This window comes from Corythoichthys intestinalis, chromosome 15 (genome assembly GCF_030265065.1).
Source record: "Corythoichthys intestinalis isolate RoL2023-P3 chromosome 15, ASM3026506v1, whole genome shotgun sequence".
In the NCBI taxonomy this organism is placed as follows: domain Eukaryota; kingdom Metazoa; phylum Chordata; class Actinopteri; order Syngnathiformes; family Syngnathidae; genus Corythoichthys; species Corythoichthys intestinalis.
The window spans coordinates 44021797-44049444 of record NC_080409.1 but is presented as its reverse complement, the minus strand read 5'-3'; the positions used below and the strand labels follow the sequence as shown (position 1 = coordinate 44049444).

Here is a 27648-nt window from a genome sequence, read left to right as displayed (position 1 = left end):
CATGTGGATTTTTTAAAGTTTGATTGGTAGAACGTCCAACGTCCTGTAATTCTGGAAAGACCCAGTGGTCAAAATATCACTTTTTGTTCAGTTTTCAGCATCACAAGAACAATGTGTCCTCAGTAGGAACAGAACGGGTAGCTGTTTCTTTAAGAAGAACCAGTCCTCCTGTCCCCTCCCTCGTGTCTATCCAACCGCTTTATGCAAATGAGGGCAAACCGAGCGTGCCGCCAACCAATCAGCGACGAGCTCCAACCGCGGGAGATCTAAATTTCGCGCGACGAACTTTGGCGCTTCGGGGCGGACTGGCTCACACACAAGGGGGGAGAAAAACCGGAAGCACAACTCCGCGAACCCTCGGTGGTCTTTTGTGCCAGCCTGCGGACTTTTAAACATACTTTGTCAAATTTGTTTGTACATTTCATGCCATGTTCTGTGGCTTGTAAACCGAATTTGTGTGCAATTTTAAGACTTCCTTTGCGTTTTACTGACGTCATCCATCAGAACCAACGCGTTGTTGTTTGTGAGACTTATCCATCGATTTTATTTATCACTTTTGGACCGAGTCCGCTTTGCTGTACCATGATGCGCCTACCAAAAGGCGTCTCCCCAGCATCGGGACTTCCGTGCAGCCAGCACAAGATAAAGCTCCTGGCCGGCGAGTTCTTCAGCACTGGCCTGTCCAGTCCGCCGCTGAGTACGGTACCGGCGGGCTACTTCAGTCAGATCTGCCCCAACACCGCCGGTGTGGAACAAAGAGCCCACAGCCTCTACTCGACCCCCCACGGACCCGACCAGAAGCCCATCAGATCAACCACCGGACGGCTGCCGGTAAGGAATCCAACAACGAACCCTGTGTGTGAGTGTGGGTGGAATAATTTTGCACTGGTATGCATTTTTGTAATTGGGGATGACGTGGGAACCGAAGACACAATAGATTGAAATGTATTTGAAGGGGGTGACTACTGCAGACCAGAAAAGTACTACAGCATGAGAAAATATTTCGTGGATGATTCCAGCCTTGCTACACAGGGCAAAATATCAACATCACATATGGAGAAGTTATCATTGTATGGTGTTGAGGGGGTGGGGGGTTCAAACTGAACTACAGACACCATAGAATCAGTCCTAGAGATACAGTATGATATACTGTGGTAACATCACTGATTACAAGAACAATTATCATTATTGGGGTGTGTTGTTAGATGCAACTGATATCAATGTTTGAATTATTTTTTTAAATCTTCAGAAATAAAGTGTGATAGAGAAGTTTCTAAAAGAGAAATAATTTGTATTGGTGCTGGGTGGTTTGATACGTTAATATTGACGATACAAACCTTCCCGATACAGGATAAAATATCATTATATGAACTTTTTTTTTTTTAGTTCTTGCTATCTTGTAACCTGGCACAACAGACTGATTGTTCCACATATCTGCTATGAATGTACACTTTGTCCATAAAGTGTCTTTACCATTTCAAAAAATTATTAAAAAATGCAATTGATTAGATATTTTATTCAGATTTGTTCTACTGTATTGAGCGTTTATTGAACTTTTTTTAAAATTTTTTTTACCTCTTTTAATACACTTCTACATGGGCGCCATTAGTTGCACGAAGCACATCAAGACTGTACTCGATTTCTTGCCATGTTCACTGTAGCATAACCTCATCAATTGTGGCAATGGAATCAGTAATCCTTCACTTAAAGAGCATACGACAGGAGACAAAAAGTCTTAAATAGCATTATTATGTGAATTAGAATCATATTTTGAGACGATTCGACTATATACAACAATTTAGCAAAGCGCAGATGACGAGAAATTAGTCTTTTAATCTGCCGGTTAGCCACGCCTACCATTATAAGGCTCAAGCGTCCACAACAGGTGGATGACGTCAGCGGGAGACTGGGCTCATCGGTTTTACTATACAGCCCATTGAGGGGGAATTATTCAGAACAAGGAAAACGCGACGAAGAAAGCCGCAAAATGTCATTGTTTCAGTCTCTCTACTCCAATATTTTTACAGAATATTCTTTTTATCCAAGTATTTTTCTCCAATAGCTAAATAAATGGCTTGAGAAGGACCAGTCAGTCCGTCAAGGGGGAACTATTCACAACGAGGAAAACGCAACGAAGAGATCTGCAAAATGCCATTGTTTCTGTCTCTTTACTTCAATATTTTTACAGGATATTTTTATCCAAGTATTTTCCCCAACTGCTAAATAAATGGCATGGTCATGACAAATAACAGTCTTGTGATAAAAGGAATATGAAATAATAAAATTTTATTTAGGACGACATGGCAAAATTACTCCATTATGGTCAAAACTGTCGACCTCACCTTTACTGTCGCACCTCCCGAATGATATTTTATGACACCTAAATCGGACATATGTCATTTCCCTTCCCCGACTTCAGAGAATGTAAACAAACCAAGAGGTGTGACAGCTAGCCGACACGTGGCGGCCAAGGAATTGGCCCATCCCTTCCAATCCATTAGTCTGGAAATGTTTGATTGAGGAGCCCACAAACATGCAGCCTCCAATGCGGTGGTGCACCATCTTGCTGAAAAATGATTGTTGTTTGGAGGTCATTCAGTTGGGGTGGCACATATTCGGTTAAAAGCTCAAGGTAAACATTTGCAGAAATTGATGTCTCGATCAGGGGTGAAAGTGGGCCAGAACGGTCAGGAACGCAGTTCCGGGATAAGATTCAGGTCAGGAACGCAGTTCCGGTATAAGATTCAGGGCAGGAACGCAGTTCCGGTATAAGATTCAGGGCAGGAACGCAGTTCCGGTACACGGTGCTTCGATTCCAAAAATATGACGACAGCTGTCAAAGCGTTATGTAAAAAAAAAAAAAAAAAAATTTAAATGCTGAGCTGCCACACATGCATTTCATCTCTAAGAAGAAAACAATCTACCAATATCAGATTTACATGCACAATTGTTAATAACAAGCATAATAAAGTGCTTCTGTAACATAATCCGTTTCCACCGATATTTATTATTTATTTTATTCCACGAACGGCATGGAGGTTTCCCTAGCTGCTGCAGTTATCCGAGTCTGACGATGATGAGTCACGTCAATGTGTGAACGCAAAGCAAAACGTCTGGACTCATTTATCCGCTCAATAGGCTGACATACTGACATGTGATCAGCAGAGATAGTTAGCTAGGTAGTGCATGTTTTCTGGAACAGCAACAACAACAAAAAAGTTTTTTGAAATGATGCGACAAAAAAAGGGCGATGCAACAGAAAATGCCAATGTGCACTTTGGACTTATATTTGTTCATTTATGTTAGGCTACTTATTCATTTCCTTATGATTTAAAAAGTAAATGTTTGCGCGATCTTCAAAATATATTCCATTTCACTCTGCATAATATAAGTCAATTGTATTTTTCTGAATGTATGTTACTTATATCTTTATTATTAAAAAAAAAAGAAAGCAAAAGTAAATGTTGACATTAACTTCAATTTTAATATACATTATGTGTTCTTAAGTAGTTAAAATTTAGATTTGGCATTTAGTATGTGAGGAAATGAGGGAAAATAAAAATTAGGAGATGTAGGTTGGGGTTATTGCTGTTTTTTGTTCACTTTTATTTTGCAAATCATTGAAAAAATACAATTTTGAATCAAAATCAGTTTTTATGTGTTATAGAAATAACTGTGCTAAAACAGTTTTCTTTGCAATTCAGTAGTTTTAGGAGGTTTGCACCCCCCACCCCCCCAAAAAAAAAAAAAAAAAAAAAAAAAATTCTGGCTCCGTGGCAACCTTCATGTCGATGAGTTCCTGCAAGAAATTCTAGCCACTTTCACCCCTGGTCTCGATGAAGAAAAATGTTTGTAAGCGTACAATCGCAAGTTCTTGTGTAAGACCATGTGCACTGTTGAACGCGGTAGCTGTAACTGTGTGGCAGCAGTACGGATGGACTTTGTGGGAGGACGAGAAAAGGATTGTCTTTCACGTTCGATGTATTCGTTAGATGTTCTTGGTCGCCCACTCCTTTTTTTTTTTTTATCTAACACTGTCCCTGTCTCCATAAATTTCTTGTGCCACGCACGAATTGACGGACGTGATGGTGGATCTCTTCCATACTTAGTTCTGTAGTTTCGCTGAGTCTGCCTATCCGATTTTGTTTCAATAAACCATGAGACACAGTGTAATAAAAAACTTTAATAAACACTGAATACAATAGAACAAATCAGAATAAACTATCTAATCATTTGCATTTTTAATAAATTTTTTAAATGGTAAAGAGACTTTATGGACACCCTGTATTACTCATACCAATCTGGGCAAGATCCAATTAAGAACTTTTTCATTGGAGGAACCTTCAAAAATATATGGCTGCTGATTGGACAATGGCTCTTCTCATCACACTCGTGAAAATATTGTTTCCCGTCCAAACAGGCGCTTTGTGGAATTCTTTGCTTCTCTTTTAATGAGGAAAGTCAGTGTACCGTCATTTTCGGACTTTGAGCCACTACTTGTTTCCTTTATTTTGAATTTTGCTGCTAAAAGTCCAATGTGGCTTATTTGTTGATTTAATTGGGGTAATAGATTTATTTACTTACAGGTTACTGATTACTTATGACGGATGTCATTAAGTGTCATCTGGCAAATTATGTCACTAACTCCCTTTATATCCAGCTCTGATCTTTTACATCCATTCAAAAGTGAGATAATTTGCCGGATAACACCAAATGACATCTGTTATAAACATTCATTAATGCTCATGACAGTGTCATGTCATAATTATGATTGTCCAGTGACAGTTTTTTGGCGCCACTGTCAAATAAAGTGTTACCAAATACCATAACTAGCAATTAATGAAGCAACTGGAACAGTAACTGAAGAAATAATTAGCAGAGAACATGAATTTTGATTGTTATTTACATCTGTAGTGCTGCAATGCATGCTAGGCGGCATGTTGGACAACAAGAGTATTGACAGCAGGCGGCAGCAGAGGTTGACTGTCTCCTCCAAGGGAGCAGTTATGGCCAAATGAAGCATCTTGAAGCAATGACGTTTTTCAGCCAATTGGTTCAAAGCTTCATGGTGGTTCATTTGGTCTTATGACAGACTCTTATAATACAGTGAGGACAGCTGCGGCTTATCTGTGAACAAATGCCGTTTCCGCGTCAAATTTGGTGGGTGGCAGCTTATAGTCAGGTGCGCCTTATAGTGCGAAAATTACGGTATTTCAGACACAACTTGGGAAATTCACCCATCTAGAAGAACCACTTTGCACTCCGACATTGTATTGAAGCAGATAGTTGCTTCTTGGTCACGTCTCGGTCATCAGATGGTCGTGAAGTGGTTCGACACTTGAAGTTGGCAAAATGGTACTGTATGATAAATGAATGAATAAGAAAGGACCGTTTTGCTTCCAAGGCTAGCTTTACAGTATAAATGTGTTATTAACTGTGTTGGGATAATACTTAGTGACATATCGTCACCGCGATGCCAACCTTCACTAGAACAGAATTGGTTCCTTGGAAAACCTGACATTTGAACTTTTCAAAAGGCAATTTAGTCATAATACTGATTTTGAGGATGCACAAATACCGATATCAGGAATTTGTTACAATTCTGTATTTCTGTATGTACAGTATTGTTACTCAAAATTGTCCGACACTTTACACGCATTCCTACCACATCACTTGGTTGACCTATAACTTAAAGGTTGCGGCGAGATATCAAATGCATTTTGACCGTGAGCTCTGTTGATGATAATTCATTGCCATTAATAGCAATCAATACGATGATGACAAGTGTAAAATAGACAGCATTTGGTTGTCATGACTAGGGGTGTGACAAAATATAAAAATGGTGATATCGTGATACTTTGCATCCCAAAAGGTTATCGATATGGTCATGCCAAGAATCGAGATATCATTTTAAAAAGGTGTCAATGTTTAAACAAAAAAATTAAAATGAACCAACAAGTCTCTACCAAAATCTTCCACCATAATAGTGTCTCAGTTGACTCTAAGGCTACATTGACAGTGCATTTAGACTGGGAATATTCGTTCATTCGAAACCATTGGATTCACGGTCATTCTGTCCGATTTTCATGGCAATAACAGGTCACTTGCTGTTCATTTTAGGGCATTTACAGGTCATTTTCTGTTAAGTTTGAGTCACTGCCTATTCATTTGGGTGATTCCCAGGTCATTTCCTGTTCTGTAACTCAAAATAAACAGGAAGAGACCCATAAAATACCCCAAAATCAACAGGAAGTACCGTATTTTTCAGACTACAAGTCGCACATGAGTATAAGTCGCACCAGCCATAAAATGCCCAACGAAGAGAAAAAAAAAACGGAGTAAAAGTCGCATTTTGGGGGGAAATTTACTTGATAAAATCAAACACATAGAACAGATATGTCATCTTGAAAGGCAATTTAATATAAAAATACAATAGAGAACAACATGCTGAATAAATGTACAGTGCGTGAACAACAAAATGCGAATATACTGTCCTCACCAGGACGCTACGGCTCGGTCCTGGCTATACAGCGAACTCCAAAATGACGATGCTGGACGTCCATATAATTTGCTTAATCCATTTGGTCCTCGATACCATACAGGTTCGCATCAACGTAAATAAATGATAATTAGGTGCAATGAGATAAACGGTTAGCATGCGTTCGCGAGCATTAGCACATTGTTCAAACAACCACACAGCTGGCTCTAAGTGTCCGATTGCGGGTGGAAAACACACAACAACAGAAAAGCATATAAGCATTTAAGCTATACTTCTCCCGTCTGCCCTTGTCTTTCTTCGGTTCTTCGGGCAAATTCATATCACATTTTCTAATTGTCAATGATACCGATGATGATGACAATAAATATTTCATTCATTCATTCAAAAGATGATACACACAGGTAGAGCTGAAACGAATACTCGAGCAACTCGAGTAACTCGAGTTTAAAAACTGATCCGAGTAATTTTATTCACCTCGAGTATTCATTTATTTTGACAGCTCTAAGCATCACGTTTTGCTCGGACTACTTTTAATGCGGGACAACGCGCTGATGTCACGTGCGTAGAGGAAGAACCAAAAAAAAAAAAACTTACTGCAGCAGACAGCCGCTACAACTACTCCGACGTTGCAAAATACTAGCCTGCACATGCTACGTTAGTTGCAGTTAGCTCTGGTGAGTCTCATAGAGATCACATGTATGTTGAACTAGATGCACAATGACAGACTAGGCCGCGTCTGGGCAGCCGCCATCTTAAAGCAGTAGAGCGCTAAGCGCTAACAAAGAGCGCTAAGCGCTAATATATAAGATTAACGTTACTGTCACTACTAGCTCAAGTAACGTTAGCCCTGCGGAGGGCTAGGTTTCTATTAATTAAGACCACTTTCGATGCGTGGCTAACGTGTCTTACATACAGGCTTTAACATAACATAGCGTTGTGGAGTGATGAGGGTGTCAAATAAAAACTCAATAATGCTAACTATCAATTTTAGCTCAGTAATCATTGCTGGATAAAACACCAAGTAGCACTAGTCCCTAATGTGCTCCAATACTGCCTGTATCATACATTTATTTTGAACACTGCAAAAATTCAAAATCCTATCAGGACTTACAGTTTAGACTAACTTAAAACTTTACTAGAACTTAAAAATGGCTTGACACAAATAAAAATTCAATTGAAAAACGTGGGGAAAAATCGTAACTTTTAAGCGAAGTGTGTTATCAAGCGTAAAGGCATTTTTAGGTGTGTGTATACATATATATATATATATATATATATATATATATATATAGTGAATTAGTCTTTTTTTTTTAATCCTAGTTACATCTGAGATGCAATTGTTGGCCGTTTTCAACAATACACATCAAAAATAAAGACATTGATTGACTGAAAATGATAAAATGTCTTGTTTTCTCATGTATATCTATAATTGCTCTTCACCTAAAAATATATTTGTTTTATCCGATTACTCGATTAATCGATAGAATTTTCAGTCGATTACTCGATTACTAAAATATTCTATAGCTGCAGCCCTACACACAGGCATTGCCTCTGTAGAGATATTTTAAAAGCATAAACAATGAACGTAGGTTCGCAGCCGTGTTTCTCTCTTGCTAATTCGCACACTCACTCAGAGCTACGTAGCTGTCTGTCTTCTTCTGGCGTGTGAGCGCTCTTCTTCACGTAAACAAGTGCGAGTGCGCCCCCACGTGGGTGTGAAAGCATGCATTTCAATATAAAAAAGTAAATAATACAATTGAACACACATTGCCAAAGGCAGAACGCGAACGTGGCCATAGCTATTAAGAGTTATTCAGATAACTATAGCATAAAGAACATGCTTACAAGTTTATCAAACCATCAGTGTCACTCCAAAAAACCAAAATAACATGTGAAATGATATAAGAATGTGTTCATTATTTTACACACAAGTCGCTCCTGAGTACAAGTCGAACCCGCAGCCAAAATATGGGAAAAAAAACGCGACTTATAGTCCGAAAAATACGGTAACTGAAAATGAACAGTTAAATGACCTTAAATGGCCCAAAATTACCTCATTGCCTGGCATTGGCTGCCACTACCGACCATATAAGTTCAATCCGTTTGAAGTGGGAGGGATGGCAGCGAATGAACATTTGTTCATTCGCTGCCACCCTCCCAGTTCGAATGGATTGGACGTGTACTAATGATAAACTCATTCCAATTCACAGCAGAAGCTTGTTTCTCTGTTTATTAGTTGTTTGTAGAATATCCTAGAATGGTTTCCTGACCAATGTATCGATAATCATTGTATCGTCAGATCGTTATCGTGAGCTTTGTATAGCAATTTGTATCGTATCGTGAGGTACCAAAAGGTTCCCACTCCTAGTCATGACACACGTAGAAGAGATTGTAATATTTATGCAGCTGCAAAATGGGTGAGCTCCTCATCAGTGTCAGAGGTGGTCGTTCTCAAGTCGGTTATTTTTAGACTAATCCATGCATTGGACGAAAAAAATTATTTTTTTTTGAAAATCTCCGCTTTTCTACGATTGACTGGCGACCTCGTGAAGAAAAAACAAAAAAGAGTGAATTAATTTTAAATTAAGATTCACAGCATAACTCAATATTGTTATGATTTAGTGGCTCATTTGTTTCACTTTATGGCCTTTTTAATGCTGACACATAACAGATTCTCCACCTGTCTGCCTGTGTAACTTGTTCACCTCAAGAAAGAAGGGTCAGGTTTGGGAGGTCATAATGGACAACTGGTGTGCTGGTCCAACGCAACTCTTGTGGGAAATACAGTGAGCTACATGACCCTCCACCAACCTGACCTAGCAGCTGTTGTTTGTCAAATTGAGCCATAGCTGAAAAGGTTAAGGGGGTGACAACGTTGTTACATCCAAATCTCATGCTGACCCACCCCTTGTAGTCGCTATTAGCAAACGCAAGAGGATTAGCGTGGCCTAAGTAAAGCGAGGGGGTCACCTGCCCTCAGAGACCACACGTTTAGGTTTTTCACATTCGATAAACCAAGCAATGTTTATTTATATGGATTATGAATGCTTAATTATTTGTTTTTTTAGAATTGAAAGGCACACAACATTATAACTAGGGGTGGAAACCTTATGGACCTCACGATACAATACATTTGCGATAAATTGGTCAGGAAATCATTCTACAAAACAACTAATAAACAGAAAAAAAAAGCTATATTAATCTTTCTGCTGTGAATTGCGTACCCCAAGCAACACGCCACTTTTGCTAATATTCATGACGTTAGCAATTGTGGCTTGGCGGGTCAACCTCCCGTTTGTCCCTAATAGTAAATGAATAGAAATAGTGTACGAGCAAGATGTTTACTGAGCTAAACCTTCCAATTATTTCCGAAAATGATGTCTCTGGTGCCAAATTCACTGGTAAAGATGTGGAAGAACAAATAAATGTTCAGTTAAAGTGACACCAAGCATGTTTATTTCATATTTTCCGCGGTATTTTATGCTCCTGAATGAAATGGACCGCTTGGATGAGTGTGGAAGCGATCGCTATATTCAGTTGTTTTTTTTTTTTTTTAAATGCCGTGCTGTGAAAATGAGCGACTTCCTGGATTGACGAGGATTCCGAATGTGACATCAGCAGGATAGTCATCTTCAGTATACGTCCAATAATATAGTATACAGAACGACTGCGGATTAATTCGTTTATTTTTCGCATCACGCCAGCAAGATGTGCTAGAGAAAATTTTTGCTGCACCAGGAAGAGGCGTATGGGCCTTTTTAGGTTTCAAAAAGTTCTCGTTCACCCCGAGATTGACGTAAACATTTCTGATAGAAGTTTGACCACTGGACTTACGAGGAAGTGAGTAAACATCTTATTATGTCAAATACTGCGATCATGGCACACATTTTAATAAGGAAGTGGCTTGCATTTTGTGGCCGGCGATTGGCGGCTCCACCAAGAATGCGCTTTCCTCGGCTTCGCCACGAGCAGCTCCGTGCTCCGATGTTGGCCGAGAATGGGCTAATTCAGCGTTCATTCCTGGCGACGAGCACTGCCAGCCCGCCATCGCCCCAGTAGAACGGCAAGCTGTATTTTGCTCGCCTGAATGTCCTCTTTGCGTGCCCGCCGAGAATGCGCTTTCCTCGGCATGATGACGAGCCCTGCAATCCCGCTGTGACCCCAGTACAGCGATGGGTTGGCTGACCCAGCCCGATCGGTCCTCCTCACGTGCCCGCAAAGAATGCGCTTTCTTCGGCTTGGCCTCGCGCAGCTTGTGCTCCAGTGTCGGCCGTTTTTTTTCCCACCAAGAATGGGTGTTTATTCCTGGCGAGGAGCATTGCCTGTTGTTTACGCTCTTTCCTCCGTCTCGGAAGCCACGCGGGAAAGGAAATGACAAAAGCCGGTGGCATAAAATATAGTTCGGGAGGTGCAAAAAGTGGACAGTTTTGAACATTATGGACTCTATATTTTGCTATGTCGTACTGAATAAATGCATTTTTTATATTTCATATTCCATTTAGCATAAGACTGTTATTTGTCATGACCATACCATTTATTTAACAATTGGGGAAAAGTATTTTGATAAAAAGAATATCCTGTAAAAAATATTGGAGCAGAGAGATTGAAAGAATGACATTTTGAATAATTCCCCCTCAGTGGGTTGAAGTCTAAATCAGATGAAACCATTCTCCTGCTGACTTCATCCTCCTGTTAGGGACACTAGAGCTCTATAATGGTAGGCGTGGCTAAACCGCAGATTAAAAAACTAATTTCTCGTCATCTGCGCCTTGCCGGTTTGTTGTATATTGTCGAATCGTCTCAAAATATCGAGGGCTGAAAAAGACTAGTCGACCTGATCCAGAGGTAGCTTTTTTATCGACACCTTTTTCTTGTGTGCATTGCCTGACGCCACTGACAGTGACATTTTCCTGTTTCAACAATATCATTCATTCATTCATTTTCCATGCCACTTTTCCTCACGAGGGTCACAGAAGTGCTGGAGCCTATCCCAGCTAACTACGGGCAGTAGGCAGGGGACACCCTGAACTGGTTGCCAGCCAATCGCAGGGTCAACAATATCATTTACCACCATATTCCGTCTTTCTTGTATATTATCTCACGGTTGTCTTACGTCTCTGACGGTTCTTCGGGGCAAACTCAACAGAAAGTGACCTGTAAATGTCCTAAAATGAACAAAAAGTGACCTGTAAGCGCCCAACAATATATAGATTCTTGGCAGGAGCATATCGATCACCTTTTGGGATACAAAGTATCACGATATATCAACTTTTCAATATGTTGTTCGATATATTTGTCACACCTCTAATTATAACCGTATTTGATCAAGGGACTGCACATTCCTGTACTTGCAGCTGATAGTCTTTATTATAGCCTACCGTCATCAGAAGTGGGCGGCACGATGCTGATAAGGAGGCAATAGACTTGGAGTGTTTTTGCAGTGATAGTGGTCTTTGCCTCCCTCCCACAACGTGTGTGTAGTACATACAGTATATGAAATGGTATAATACGCGTCGATGTTAAGAGTGCGCAGAATCTGATGACACCTGATTAAAAAATATGAATTGGTATAAAAATATGATTGTGTATGATTGGGCAAGTTTGGCTGTAGGTAATGGCAATTTCACTCGCTGATTTTTTATTTTTTGAATTATTTTTTAGAATCATCAGTGGAAGTTTGTAAGGGAACCGGATGTATTCATGTTCACAATAACTGTTTTGTAATAAGATCAGCAAGTGAGTCATTGAGCCCATTTGCTAACTGTAGTTTTTGTGAACTTATTTGGTTTTCATATAAAACGATGAGTGGAGTCTTTACTTTATGACAGGACCTACATTTGTGATTTTGAGGTTACAACATGCGTAAAATGAACGACTGTGCACAGAGATGTCAGAATGTTTTCCTGCGACACAAAAAGGCAAATTCAATGTGAATATTTTTAAGAATCTCTCTGTGATAGTTGTTAAAGGACTGAAATTTTGCGTGAGAAAAATGTTCTTTTACTTGATGTGACAGATTTTCACTGTTGTATCATTGTTGCAACATAGAATTGTCTTTTGTTCAATTCCTCTTTGGCTTGATGTCCTCATGCGACTCACAAGTTTAAAAAAAGTGGGAGTAATATTTAACTTCATGTTAAATATGCAAGTTTGAAAGCAAATGGAGCTTAAGTCAAACAATGGAAAGTAATAGGACTAAGTAGAGTTAGTTTAGTGTGTCAAAATGAGAGGTAATGTGTAACTGAAGTTTCTTTTATCATCACCCTCCCTGTAGTAAAAGAAAATAAAACAGTTTCCTGTTGATAATGATGCCACTGCCATCTTTTTAACTTTCATATTTGACACCTTATGGTTCCAATGTTAAATTGAATTGGACTGACTAGTGCTGTCCCAAACGATTATTTTTCTCCCGATTAGTCGACTATTTTTACGATTAGTTGACTAGTCTATACGTATGTGCCGGTATGAGAGTCTCACGGTATGATAACCTTAAGCCAAAATATCACTGTTTCACGGTATTGCTATTACAGCTCTAAAATGCGTTACTTTGAGATATCTGGGTTAAAAAAAGTGCTGCAACGATTAATCGATTAACTCGAGTATTCGATTAGAAAAAAGATTCAAATTGAATTTTGCTGCTTCGAGTATTCGTTTAATTAAAGTAGCGTTGTAATGGTTTATTTTGAAAGTGTTTGCATTTAGTTTTATTGATTTGGGTGGATACACTGCCCTCTAGTCTGCCTCATTTCACATTGCTGAATCCAGCTGCTCCATGTTAAGACCAACATAAGCCACATTTTTGTTTGAGCTAATGTTCTTTTTGTAATGTATTCGTAATTTGGTTTATAGGTATATTTAGCCATTTTTGGGGGGAAATATGTGTCTGAACCATTTGTTAAGAACATTGCAAAAAAGCAAAATAGCATTTAAGCTAGCAGACTTTTGCTATGTAAGTTAGCCAATTGTTCTTTTGTTGTAGGTAGATCCTTTTTTTTTTTTTTTTACTCCGTTTGAGGCTTAGCAAAGGTATTTTAATTTTTCATGTTCCTTATCCGATTACTCGATTAGTCGAACTAACTAGTTCATCGAATAATCGACTACTAAAATAATCGATAGCTGCAGTCCCAGTTTAAAAAAAAAAAAAATCAATTGAACAGGATTTTCTATTTTTCAAAACATTAGCAAATTGGAACATAAGTACAATCTTAAATTTAAAATAAATTAAAAATAATAACTGAAATATTCCAAATAAAATAAATGCAGTTCTTTAGGTGAGCCTAAACCCACAGCCACAGCTCAACATTATTACCATCAGAACAAAAATAATTGAATTATTTTCCATTAAAAAGCCATGTGTGTATGACTCGTATCATGTTTACATTATACAATACATTACATTACATTACACTCTCTTTCTCAACACAGACAGTTGCCAGAGAGAAAGAACACTACGTTTTACCACTGCTAGACACACTGAACACGCTGGAATTAACTCTTATAGCTAGTGGAAAATGTTCATGACAATGTTTACTAACCTATAATTTTGTATAAATGCGAAATCATATTGGAGGTGTTGCCTCCTTGGTAGTCACCCTCCGCAAACATGTTTTACATGCCGGTTGGCCCTTCTCCAAGCCGCAGCCATCTGTAACTTTTCTGAAGTATTCCCATACCAGCAATTTCGTTTTCTTCGATGGGGGAAAAAGCTCAGTTTCACCTCCTCCAGCCATCGTGTAGCACAGCTGACTCATTAACACTGAGCAACAAACGGTAGGGGAGGGTTTACCCTTGCAGCTGCTTTTTGGGACTTAAAAAATGGCTAATATCGTAGGGACGGTATGACGGAAAATTTTTGCGGTTTTGAAACCGTGATGTTTTCATATCGGCACATGTCTACTAGTCTAACGATGATTTTTTTTTTTTTTTTTAACAAATGTAGCGATTATTTTTTTGGGTTGGCAATCTTTAATTAACAAAAACATTTTTGAACACTTAAATTCTTTAATAAAATTAAAATATATACATTACCTAACGCCAGGAACAACACTGAATCAATGTTATGTTTTAGACTAAAATATCCGTTCATCCATAATTCATTGACTTTTCAATCATATTTCCCAATCAATCATAAATCAACTATTTGCCAACATTAGTTCATTAAGTATAAATATATATATGTTATATATGTATATACTGGACTGTCTCAGGAAATTAGAATACACAATATTCTAATTTTTTGAGACAGTCCTGTGTATATATACAGGACTGTCTCAGGAAATTAGAATACACAATATTCTAATTTCCTGAGACAGTCATTAGAATACACAATATTCTAATTTCCTGAGACAGTCAGGAAATTAGAATATTGTGTATTCTAATTTCCTGAGACAGTCCTGTATATATACACAGGACTGTCTCAAAAAATTAGAATATTGTGTATTCTAATTTTCTGAGACAGTCCAGTATGTTATGTATGTAATATATGTTCACTAGGGGTGTAACGGTACACAAAAATCTCGGTTCGGTACGTACCTCGGTTATGAGGTCACGGTTCGGTTCATTTTTGGTACAGTAAGAAAACAAAATGCAAAATATAAATGTGCTAGTTGATTACACACCTTTGTGCTTTCAACAATAGGAACATTAGCCTATACAAAGCTAGAATTCTGATCAAAAATTAGCGGGTATTTAAAGATAATCCAACAACAATTTGCCTTTCAGACCCCGTGTTATTGGTCAGCTTTCTTTCTGAAAGAAAGAAGAAAAAAGAAGTCCTGTGCTAAAGAGAAAAGCAATCCCAATGACAAAGATTTTAACATGTATTTTATAAATAAAATGCCTCAATGAATGATTTTTTTCTTATGAACAGTTTTCAAAAGCTTTATTGGTGGGTTTTCTCAAGTTAAAGCGCCACACAGAAATTAATAAATTTAATTGTGTAAGCAGGATCTGTGTATAATTCTTATTATTTAATTACAGGTGTTTTAGCTCATTTCAATTTTATTTAAATGGGCTATTATTTATTTTATTATGTGTTCATATTTTACAAATATGATGTATTATTCATTTATATTGTATATTTTATGTTGTATAATTTTAGTTTCTATGTGAATATTAGTTCCTACTTGTTTTGTTGTGGTAGGAGGGTTTTATATTGAACACGGGGCTGTGTTGGTTATTATTATAGCAGAGAAGACAGCAGTAAATCAACAAAGACAAGTCAACTGTGCCCCGTTCTACCACTCAAGAGATCTGATGGACTCAAAAAGTGGGTTACGATTGCATATTAGTTTGAAAATCGACCGGATCCACCGTATTTTTACACGAGTGATTTCCGGTCTGCCCGATCCTAGCTACCAGTAGTAGTATTGACGCAGGAGAGTCGCGTCTCGCGTGAAATAATAAACTCTGAAGTTCTTTTCGCGTGCGTCGTGTTGAGCCGCTTCTGGGAAGCGTCTAACACGCGGCCGCACTGCGACCGGTGTGCATTGGCTTATTGACTTTAACGCCCGCGTTTCACTGCGTTCTCGCGGCGGCCACGTTGTCGCGCCGTTGACGTTTCTGGGTTATACTGTACTACCGTGTTGGTCCTCATTATAGTAGAGAAGACGGAGTAAATATAATCTACACAAAGAAACTGTAACCCGATCGACTCACAGCCTCGAAAAGTAAGGGTTACATTACGTCAGAAACTCGTTCTGTACGCCTCCGTTCCGAACCGAGCACCACGTACCGAAACGGTTCAATACAAATACATGTACCGTTACACCCTTAATGTTCACTCAACAATCCCCTGAATACCATAGAACAACGTTGTTTCAACGTAGGGTTGCCACCTGTCCCTTAAAATAAGGAACAATCAGAAATTGGGAATTAAATGTTGCGTTCCGTATTGAACTAATACGGAATATAAATGAATAGATACATTTCTATGCATTTTAGGAGTTTTGGGGATGTCCCTTTTTTTCTCTGCCTGTACAGCTTTGGGCGCGAGGGGGTGTCCCGTATTTCTTATTTCTGAAAGGTGGCAACCCTATTTCAACGTCACTTGACATGGAAAATTTCTATGTCAACCGTACTGATGATTTTGATGGAAAATCAATGTCGGTCTGCTATCTGGGTGCTGTTTTCCTGCTGAGTGTGTATTATCATCATGAAAATGGTGATATCCTTGTAGACTCTACAGTTATTTGCTCGTCTGTCATGTTCATTCGAAATTGTTGGAAACCTTTTTTATTTATGGACTAAAACTTTTGAAGTTTCTAGACCAAAACCTTTTTAAAATGTTCGACTACAACTAGACAAAGACGTATCTTTTGAAATGACTAAACAGTGATTAAGACAAATTAGTATTTTCGTCCAAAAGACTAAGATGAAAATAAAAATGGGTGCCAAAAACTACACTGGTCTACTATTAAATATTTGTAATTAATGTTGACTTCTGTTGACTGCTCCTATCTTAAAGGCGCCATCTTTAAAATGTATCCTTTCACTTCTTTGAGTATTGCACGTCTTAAACTACAGGTAAATATACAAAAACTATTTTTAAAAAAATACGCACGTTAAACTATTTTTTTAAAAATACGCACGTATTTAAACAGTCAGCAGTTTAGCTTCACAATCATTGTTGTCCTACAAAGGTGTGGTGGAAGTTTGTGAACTAATAGATAGGTCTTTAATGGGTCTTTTCTAACTTGCCCTTGGCTTGTACAAAATATGAAGTCGTTTAATGTACAAGCCTAACAGGAAAGGTTTGCTGCAGGTGCAGGCCGTGAAACCAGAGATTCCACGACTGGCACCGTAATCAGGCGAACAAATGACTTTAGGTTGTCACGTGACGCCGCTTGGGTGTAACAGTGCGCACAGGCGGGGTGAGGTCGCGCCAAAACGTGAGCGCTGTGATACTGTGACACTTGAAGATAAAGGGCAAGGAGTAGAGCTTGCTCTATTCCTCATTGGAAATGGCTCACTACAAAAACTAGTAGTCACATTTAGATCATGGGCAGCCTTTAACGGTGATTGATGTCCAATTTATTTGAACTGGGAAGGCGAGCAGTGAATGATGGCCCAACCTGACACTTCCTAGATTCATTCTTGCTCTGGGCCGTAATTTAAAGCCCACTTCTAGTTCATGATCCACCTTTCGAAATGTTTCTTCAACACAGTTCCTCTCTGGGTATCCTGTCATGGGCAAATGATGCATCATTGGTGGTGCTGCTCACAAATCTTTACTTCTGCCAAGTGAATGTACCACTCAAAGTGTTGTAATGAGTCCTTACTGTAAATTTCACTTCCTTAATTCTACAGACAGTCAATTGCAGTTTAAAAATGTTGCACAATAGGGGCGTAGGTTTGGTCTACTCTCAACATTTGTAGGGACGATATGGCATAACCTGCAACTACACTTTTGCTAGGGACAAGACATTCATAGTAATCAATGGAAAATAAATCTGTATTGACTTATACTAATTTTTATGTGTATTGGTTCAGCCTATACTGTTCAATTCAAACCTTTGTTTTCAAAAACTACTAAAGAAAGATTTTGAAAACTTCCAGAAAAATTAGGGGTGCACGATATCCATTTTTTGAAACCGATACAGATATCGATAACTTCCTGCTCCTCAAGACCGATACGATAACCGATAATATATAATTTTTCAATGTATATTCACCTGAGTTTTTGAACACCTGTTGGTCAAAAATACTAGTGGTTGATTCAGCATCTGCCTTTGACCGAACCAGAATTTTCATCATGACATGAGCATTATACAAAACAAAGACAAGAACAGTTTTGACTTCAAATAAAGTGCCCATATTAATTTTTTCAAACAAATATAATTTGAGTCAATTACAATCAATCAGTCAATGTCACTGACGATGTATTCCCCTGAACAATGAGCACTGATCTAAAACAAACATAAACCAGACAGGTATTGTGCTTTGTCAGCAGATAAAACATTTGGTGCAACAGGAGAGGAGACTTTTGTCGTCTTGTTCCATGAAACAACTTTCTTAACCTAGCAATAATAAAACAGCAAGCCTATCAATAACCAAAAGGCCTCTCAAGAACTTGTAAACATAACGCTGTAAAATGCAAACATTTGCTAATTGCCATAGTAAGGTTTATACCTCAGTGAAACTGCCTCCAGAACAATAACAAAACTTTGCATACTGGCAAAACAAGAGTGGAAACAAACGCACACATCCCAATCAGACACTGTGCCAAAAATATTATTAATTGGCCCGATAACACAGTGTTATCGGATTTATTGGGATGACATCATAATTCCTATTATCGGACCGATAATCATCGTGCACCTCTAGAAAAAATGTCTGGTTTTTAAGGGCAAATTTAAAGTGCATTATTTGAACATAACTTAAATTATATTAACATACACAAAAATTACAAGGTTAATCATCTCTTAACCATCCAGGAATTCAAAAAAATAAACATTTGTCTTAAGACTACTCAACATTGTATAAGTAAAGAAATTAAATATAACTAAAAAAAACATCTTCGTCAGGGAATAACATAAATAAAGATGGAGCTGTCCTTCAAGGAAAACACTACTGCTTTTGTCCACAAGCACAGCCAAACTCAACAAAAAAGCGAAAGCTGCTGTGGGCTGCTTTAAGACCACATAAATAAAATAAAAAGTAAACTTGAGGAGAAGGGGGTAAACTTCGGTTCATTGCATTTCTCAAAGTTAATGTAATGTTAACAGTTGAAAACACAAACAAGAGGACACTTCTCTTAAAGCAGCTTCCTACTCAAGTTTTTCAGGTTAGCAAGTTGACACAGTTTAATTTTATGCTTACTCTGATGCAGGTCGTACTTTCAGTAGCAAAATTTGTGGTGTGTTCCCCACTTCCACAACATTTACGTCTTTTTACATTTCTTACAGTGGCTGCAGCTGGCTGGGGGGAAAAAAAACCTTCTAAAATCCCTAATACCTGGTGTGTGTGTGTGTGTGTGTGTGTGGGGGGGGGGGGTTCAAGTCTTCATCCAATCAAATGTGCATTTGGGAGGGAAAAAATGGACCGGCACATTCAGCAAGTGAAAGGTGCATGTAGGTCTGAACATAATGAAAATAATTCACTTAGTAATGGTGGGTGCAATTACAACAATTAAAACATACAGTATGCGAAGACAATCTAAATGAGCTATACAACTGAAGTTATTATATAACTAAGGGTGTAACGGTACATGTAATAGTATTGAACCGTTTCCGTACGTGGTAGTCGATTCGGAACGGACGCGTACCGAACGAGTTTCTGACGTAATATAACCCTTACTTTTCGAGGCTGTGAGTGGATCGGGTTACAGTTTCTTTGTGTAGATTATATTTACTCCGTCTTCTCTACTATAATGAGGACCAACACTGTAGGACAGTCCAGAAACGTCAACGGCGCGACAACGTGGCCGCCGCGAGAACGCAGTGAAACGCGGGCATTAAAGTCAATCAGCCAATGCACACCAGTTGCAGTGCGGCCGCGTGTTCGAAGCGGCTCAATGCGACGTACGCGAAAAGAACGGCAGAGTTTATTTGACGCGAGACGCGGCCCTCCTGCGTCAATACTACTAGCTAGGATCGGGCCGGAAGTCACTCGTGTAATAATACGGTGGATCCGGTCAATTTTCAAACTAATATGCAATCGTAACCTACTGTACTTTTTGAGTCCATCAGATCTCTTGAGTGGTAGATCGGGGCATAGTTGACTTGTCTTTGTTGATTTACTGCTATCTTCTCTGCTATAATAATAACCAACACGGCCCCGTGTTCGATACAAAACACTCCTACCACAACAAAACAAGTAGGAACTAATATTCACATAGGAACTAAAGTTATACAACATAAAATATACATTATAAATGAATACTACATCACATTTGTAAAATATAAACACATAATAAAATAACTAATATTCCATTTAAAGAAAATTAAATGAGCTAAAACACCTGTAATTAAATAATAAGAATAATACACACATCCTGCTTACACAATTAAATTTATTAATTTCTGTGTGGCACTTTACCTTGAGAAAATCCACCGATAAAGCTTTTGAAAACCATTCATAAGAAAAAAAAAGTTTCATTTAGGCATTTCATTTGTAAAATACATGTTAAAATCTTTGTCATTGGGATTGCTTTTCTCTTTAGCACAGGACTTTTTTTCTTCTTTCTTTCAGAAAGAAAGCTGACCATTGAAAGGCAAATTGTTGTTGGATTATCTTTAAATACCCGCTACTTTTTGAGCAGAATTCTAGCTTTGTATAGGCTAATGTTCCTATTGTTGAAAGCACAAAAGTGTGTAATAAACAACTAGCACATTTATATTTTGCATTTTGTTTTTTTACTGTACCAAAAATGAACCGAACTGTGACCTCAAAACCGAGGTACGTACCGAACCGAGATTTATGTGTACCGTTACACCCCTATATATCATGCAAATAAGGTTGCTTTAAAAGTTGGTGGGGACAATTTAAGCATCCTGAAAAGTTGGTAGTGTTTTGTCCCTACCATCCCTATGAAAATCTACACCCTTGTTTCATACCATACAGTACATGAAAAGTACAACGGAAAGGCTTTTAACTTTCGGGATTTATTGTTGACCATCATATCAACCACTCTTGGGCCTAAATTTGGCAAACCTGTAGATATAGCACTTGGAAAAGTATATCCAAAATAATTCAGTAAGGTGTGTTACAACATTGTGACACAACATTAACTGAAAGAGAGGTCATATGTTGCCTATGAAAGTCTTGAATGTGACTGTGAAACCGGCGTATGTCCTGTCAGTGGATCTTCTTCTATGGACTATAAGGAATCCATGTGGTGGAATGCTGTTTGCACAAAACAGTTGACTCACCAGAAAAAATTCCTTATACATACACGATTGACCCCCAGCCTGAGGCTATACAGCTGCCGGCTGAAACGACAATTCTCCACCTGTATGACAACACCCAAATACTTCATAACCAAACACTGTGTGTTGAATCACATCAATTAATGATCACTGCCATCTATTGTGGTTAATGACACCAAAACATTGAATAAGTTTAACATTCTCTGCCATCCCAGTTTAAATTGATTGGACGTTCATCTTGTTCCTTTAGTCTCATTTGTTACTACATAAGCCCACTTGCAGACTATACATTCTCCGGGTTGCTCCAGATGTCGCCGGCTAACAGGTGGAAATGTCACACATTAGTGCGCTAGCACAATGGTGGCTTTCAAAACCCAACACGACTCGGGAGTGTTTCGCCTCGCGGAGATCGCCAGCTGTTAGCAACAGCTAGCTTTTCAGCCAAAGCGGAGCATCGTCGAGTTGCCACATTTTATTATTGTTGCTATTATTATTATTATTATTTTTTTTTTTTTTTATAAAGGAGGAAGGTAGAAAACCACAAGGTGTGATGCTAAATGTTGGCAGCTGATGTCTGTTGGTTGGTGGTGCTGAAAAGCCCAGGTTTACTCCAGCTTGGAATTGTTTGTTTCCCCCAGAGAGTGTAATTTTGGCCTATTAAGGAACGTTTCATACACTTTTAAGACTTGCATCAACTTGCAATGTTTAATGCCAACGTCGTACCTGTCATGCAGGTTTGTTAGCTAAGGTAGTGTGTTCCCAACTTCTTTTGAGCCAATTAAGCCACCCATTTTACACGCCATACGTGTAATCAGGCATTTTCTCAATTTTACAACTTTTAATCAAATCTTGGATCTTAAATTTTTTTGGGAACATTTTGACACTTCTCTGACATTTTGAAATGTTTTGTGCCTGAATGACTACCATTTATTCTTGAAAAAAAAACCTTTCTAGTAATCTTACAGCTTTTTCAACGATAACCGATGTATTTTGAAGAAAATATATTTATAATGTCTTTTTTTACTTTTTGGGAAAAAGCTTTTCTTTCCTGATTTTATTATTATTTTTTTTTTACATTGTGCCTTTATTCTCAAAACAAATCTGATAATTTGACACTTTTGTTATTGCAATTTTTAGAGGGTAATTGATAATACTGGCCAACAAAAGCGATTTAAAATGATATCGTTTAATATCTATATCGACTTTTGAGCCATTATGTACAGGTATGTTGTTTTTAAAGAGAATGTAGAAGTCTTCTGCTGGTCAAGGGCTGGTCACAGTTCAGCACAATGGCTATTAGGGGGTATTAACCTCTAGGTATCTCACGGTACGATACGATACGATTTGCGATACAAAGCTTGCGATAACGATAATCTCACGATATGGCGATACAACGTTTATTGAAACATTGGTCAGGAAATCATTCTAGGACATTTAACAGAACGAGTAATAAACAGAAAAGAGGCTATTGTCATCCTTCTGCTGTAAGTTTAGCGCTAGTCCAATCCATTTGAACTGGGAGGGTGGCAGCGAATGAACCCCTCCCACTTCAAACAGGCCCCTCCCATTTTTATGGCTGTCAGTGGCAGCCAATGCCAGTCAACGAGGTAATTGGGGGCCATTTCAGATCATTACCTGTTGATTTTTCAGTGACTTCCTGTTGATTTTGGGGCATTTTAGGGTGACGTCCTATTGATTTTTGGGCATTTTATGAGTCACTTCCTGTTGATTTTTGGTTACAGAATACGAAGTGACCCAATGAATAAGTAGTGACTCAAACTCAACAGTAAATGCCCTAAAATGAACACAAAGTAACCTGTAAATGCCCGGAAAAGAGGAAAGTGACTGGTTTCAAATGAACGAATGTTCATTCACCCTTCCTTGTCTTAATTGATTGGCCGTCGAGCATCGTCAGTGGTACCTGTAGAGTTAACTGAGACACTATTATGGTGGAAGATTTTGGTTGCAACTTGTTGATTCCGTTTTTTATTTATACCTTTTTAAAACAATATCTCGATATTTGGCATGGGCATATCGAGATCTCTCGGGATCCAAACTATCACGATATATCACCTTTTCTATATTTTCCACACCCCTAGTGGCTATACTTGTTGACTATAAGATGTCTCTAAAATAAGATTTGTTATGTGAGCAGACTATTTGCGTTCATAGTTCAAAAATTAAATGCACAATAAATGATTGAAAAATAATGAATTATAAACTCATTACATGTAGCTACTGTGTTACTAGAAAGAAATAGTCACTAAGAAAAATAGAAAAAGTAATAAAATAAAATAAAAATCTGCAAAAAGCCAAGCAAAATGCATCTTGGGAATTGTCATTGCATTGATTGTCCTGTATTTTTAATCATTTGGTTATTTGGTGTAACTACTGTAAACGTGATTTAATTGTGAATGATTCCTTTAATTATGGACATTTTGACTCATTTCAATTTATAATATTTGAAGTTTAAGTTCTCTTATTTTTTCACAAAATCTTTATTTTACTTGGAAAACATTGAAATTATTACATTTATCATTATTAAAGCATCCAGTGGGTCATGACAATACAATTAGCAATAACACGTTAAGTGCACGACCACATATATTGGTATCGGTTTAATATTGCCACCAGATTTTTGGAGTTGGACAATATTGGGATATCGGTTATCGGTTAAAAACTTACTATAGGACAACTCTAGCAACTCTGAGTTCATCCTCATAAAAACTATGATTTACTTACTTACTACCGTATTTTTCGGACTATAAGTCGCACCTGAGTATAAGTCGCACCAGCCATAAAATGCCCAATGAAGAGGAAAAAAAACATATAAGTCGCACTGGAGTATAAGTCGCATGTTTGGGGGAAATATACTTGATAAAATCCAGCACATAGAACAGATATTTCATCTTTAAAGGCAATAGATGGGGGACGGGTTTCCGATAAGCATTTGCTTTTCCCGTCTTCCTTGTCTGTCTTCGTCTTTCCTTCGGGTAAACAAAAATTCCACACTCTGAAACTGTTAATGATTTTGATGATGATGATGATGACAATGACAATAAATTAATTCATTCAAATTTAAAATAAAAAATACAATATTGAACAATATGCTGAATAAGTGTACAGTATGATAATGTTACATGATGCATGAACAACAAAATGCGAACGTGGCCAGTATGTTAACGTAACATAGCTATTAAGAGTTATTCAGATAACTATAGCATAAAGAACATTTAAACAAGTTTAGCAAACCATCAGTTTCACTCCAAAACACCAAAATAACATGTGAAATGATATAAAAATGTGTTAATAATTTCACACATAAGTCGCTCCTGAGTATAAGTCGCACCCCCAGCCAAAGTATGAAAAAAACTGCGACTTATAGTCCGAAAATACGGTAAGTTCTTGTTTGTTCATGCAGATGTTTTGATCGCCTTTATACTACTGCTTTGCGGCAGTTTGTTAAACAGAAATATACCATGGAGACTTAGGAAGGCTTTTAGGGGGGTGGTAGATTCTTCTGAGGATTTTTGGCATTCTCCAGGCGACTGGTTGAGAGAGAGAGATGATTAAACCCCCACTCTCTCTTTTCACCCCCTTGTCCCCGCGCACCCTCTTGAATTGCTTAGGAAAGTGTGAGAGGATGCTTTGTTCCTGCACTTGAGGGCTGTTGGCAAATTTAGGACACGGTTCTTATACCCACATTGTGGCACACTTATGATTTTAACTCTGAACTCATGCACACTTATTCAAAGTCAACAGTGTTTATTTTGCAGGCAGGCTATTACTACATAGCTCTGCATAGACTTGAAGGGAGCCGGCCATTTTTTGTCATGTATGAGTAACTTAAAATTCATTATCTTTTCTTTTTGTAGGCTAAAAGGAAGTTGGATCTTGAAGACCCTGTGTTCCTCAACGAATTCCGAACCCCAAAGGGCAAAGGAGGCTTAGCAAGTCCAAGAAGTAGGAACACAATTTTTAGCGCATTTTTATGTGAGGGAACTAGAGATTCTTTGCCTTTTAGCACCCAAGTCACCAGGGGAGCGGACGAGGTACGACACTTCGCTGGGCCTGCTGACCAAGAAATTTGTGGGCCTCATTGCCGAGTCCCCCGATGGCGTCCTGGATCTGAACTGGGCCACAGAGGTGCTGGAAGTCCAAAAGAGGAGGATATATGACATTACTAATGTCCTGGAGGGAGTCCAGCTCATCAGGAAAAAGTCAAAGAACAACATCCAGTGGCTGTAAGTGGGGGTGTTCCCTTTCCGATCATGTGATTTGAAATCAGGCCCGATCATGATCGTCAGCGGGTGAAAAAGATCGAGTTTTTTAAAATTGTTTTTCATTCTGAAGTATTAACTCATTGGCGTTCCATCACTGCCAGCCTCCCAGTCAAATTGGATTGGATGACTATCGCCGTCAATGGCAGGGAAACACAATCACTTCCCAATTAAAATACAGGTAGTCCCCGGGTTACAAACGAGTTACTTTACCACGCTGGCGATGACGTAAGACAAATTTCCGTGTAAATTTGAATGAACCCTTTTTAATCTCAAAATAACTATTGAAAAAGTCCAGTAGTATTGTATTTTGTTTAATGATGGAGGATACACTGATCTCTGGTGGCAGCGTTGGGATTTTGCGGGACTGTCGCCTTATATGACTGAGGAGCAGACTCAGATGTTTGACATGTATAAAGGATAGCTGCACTCTGGTTTGGCCCACATCAGGCTGTAAGTTGTTTCAGCTAATGTATGTTTGTGTATGCGTTTTTAATTAAGTTTAGAACTACAGTTTGTGGAGCTACATTTAAGAAATTTGCTATGAGAATTGGGTAACACTTTACAATAAGGGTCCCTTAATGAACATTAGTTAATGCATTTTTAGACAGTAACTCATGTTTAAGTAACATGGCAATAATTCATTTAATCCCTTATCTAACATTTATTAATATATTAATTAACATGAGTTAATGTTTTAGTTAATGCATTTTAAGACAATAACTAATGTTTAAGTAACATTACAGTAATTAAAATAATTGCTTATCTAACATTTATTAATGTGTTAATTAACATGAGTTAATGCATTAGTTAATGCATTCGTTAATGCATAACCAGACAGTAACTAATAGTTTGGTAAAATTGAAAATATATATAGGCCTATATAGGGTTAGGGTTTGTTAACTTAAGCATTTATAATTTCTCAGTTAAGGGACACATGTGCTACACTTTACAATAAGGGTCCAAAAAGCATTCAGTAATGGTTAATAAAGGTTAAGGGGGGGTAACTTAAGCATTTATATAATTTCTTAGTTAAGGGACACATGTGCTACACTTTACAATAAGGGTCCCAAAAACATTCAGTGATGGTTAATAAAGGTTAAGAGGGGGAACCTTAAGCATTTATGATTTATTAGTTAAGGATGTGTGTGCTACACTTTACAATAAGGGTCCAAAAAACATTCAGTAATGGTTAATTAAGGTTAAGTAATACTTGGCTAAGAAATTATTAATGCGAAGTTAACAAACCCTAACCTTATATTGGCCTATATATATTTTTAATTTTACCAAACCATTAGTTACTGTCTAGTTATGCATTAACTAATACATTACCTAATGTATTAACTAATGCATTAGCTAATTTATTAACTCATGTTAATTAATATTTTAATAAATGTTAGATAAGCAATAATATTAATTATTGTAATGTTACTTAATGTTGAGTAAGGGACCCTTATTGTAAAGTGTTACCGAGAATTGTAACTTCGTTAGCATTCGTAGCATTTAAGATAGCGGACTTTTGTTAGGCAAATTAGGCTAATTTAATGTACCTAATTTACATATTGATCAGACTAGATGGACGTTTGAACAAACACCAATTGTTTTGTTTCAAGTGTTTTATTGTTAAAATGCGTGTCGTTTTGAACATAAGTGTACATACGTGTGTTAAAGCTTTACAAATTGTCAAAAGTGAAGGAAGTAAAGTTTCAAAAAGCACAATTGCCTTGTTTGGCGTCTCTAAAGCTGAACAACCTCACGTTTAGCGAGCACAGAACACGTCGTATTTTTAAAGTAAAGTAAAAAATAAGATACTCTGATGTACAATACGGTACTGTTTATGCGATTAAAAGGAAAAAAAAAACATTGTAGACAAAATGGCGGACGAGACTCGGGCGTTTTAAAGTACAAATCGCATAAGTCGAGTAAGTCGTAACCCGGTGACTACCTGTAAATTATCTATTGCTATTACTGGCAGTGAATAAGTTAAGGGCTACAAGCAAAA

The 27648-nt window shown here is 37.9% G+C and overlaps 1 protein-coding gene across 1 annotated transcript in view; it reads left to right on the top strand.

Moving 5' to 3' along the window:
- Positions 1 to 333: 333 nt before the first annotated feature.
- Positions 334 to 27648, top strand: part of e2f2 (E2F transcription factor 2) — a 35336-nt gene continuing 8021 nt past the window's right edge. Inside the window, exons 1-3 of the mRNA XM_057859756.1 lie at positions 334 to 831; positions 25242 to 25329; positions 25391 to 25610. Of these exons, the coding sequence (XP_057715739.1) occupies positions 424 to 831; positions 25242 to 25329; positions 25391 to 25610 (716 nt within the window). The 5' untranslated portion in view covers positions 334 to 423. The remainder of the gene's footprint in view (positions 832 to 25241; positions 25330 to 25390; positions 25611 to 27648) is intronic.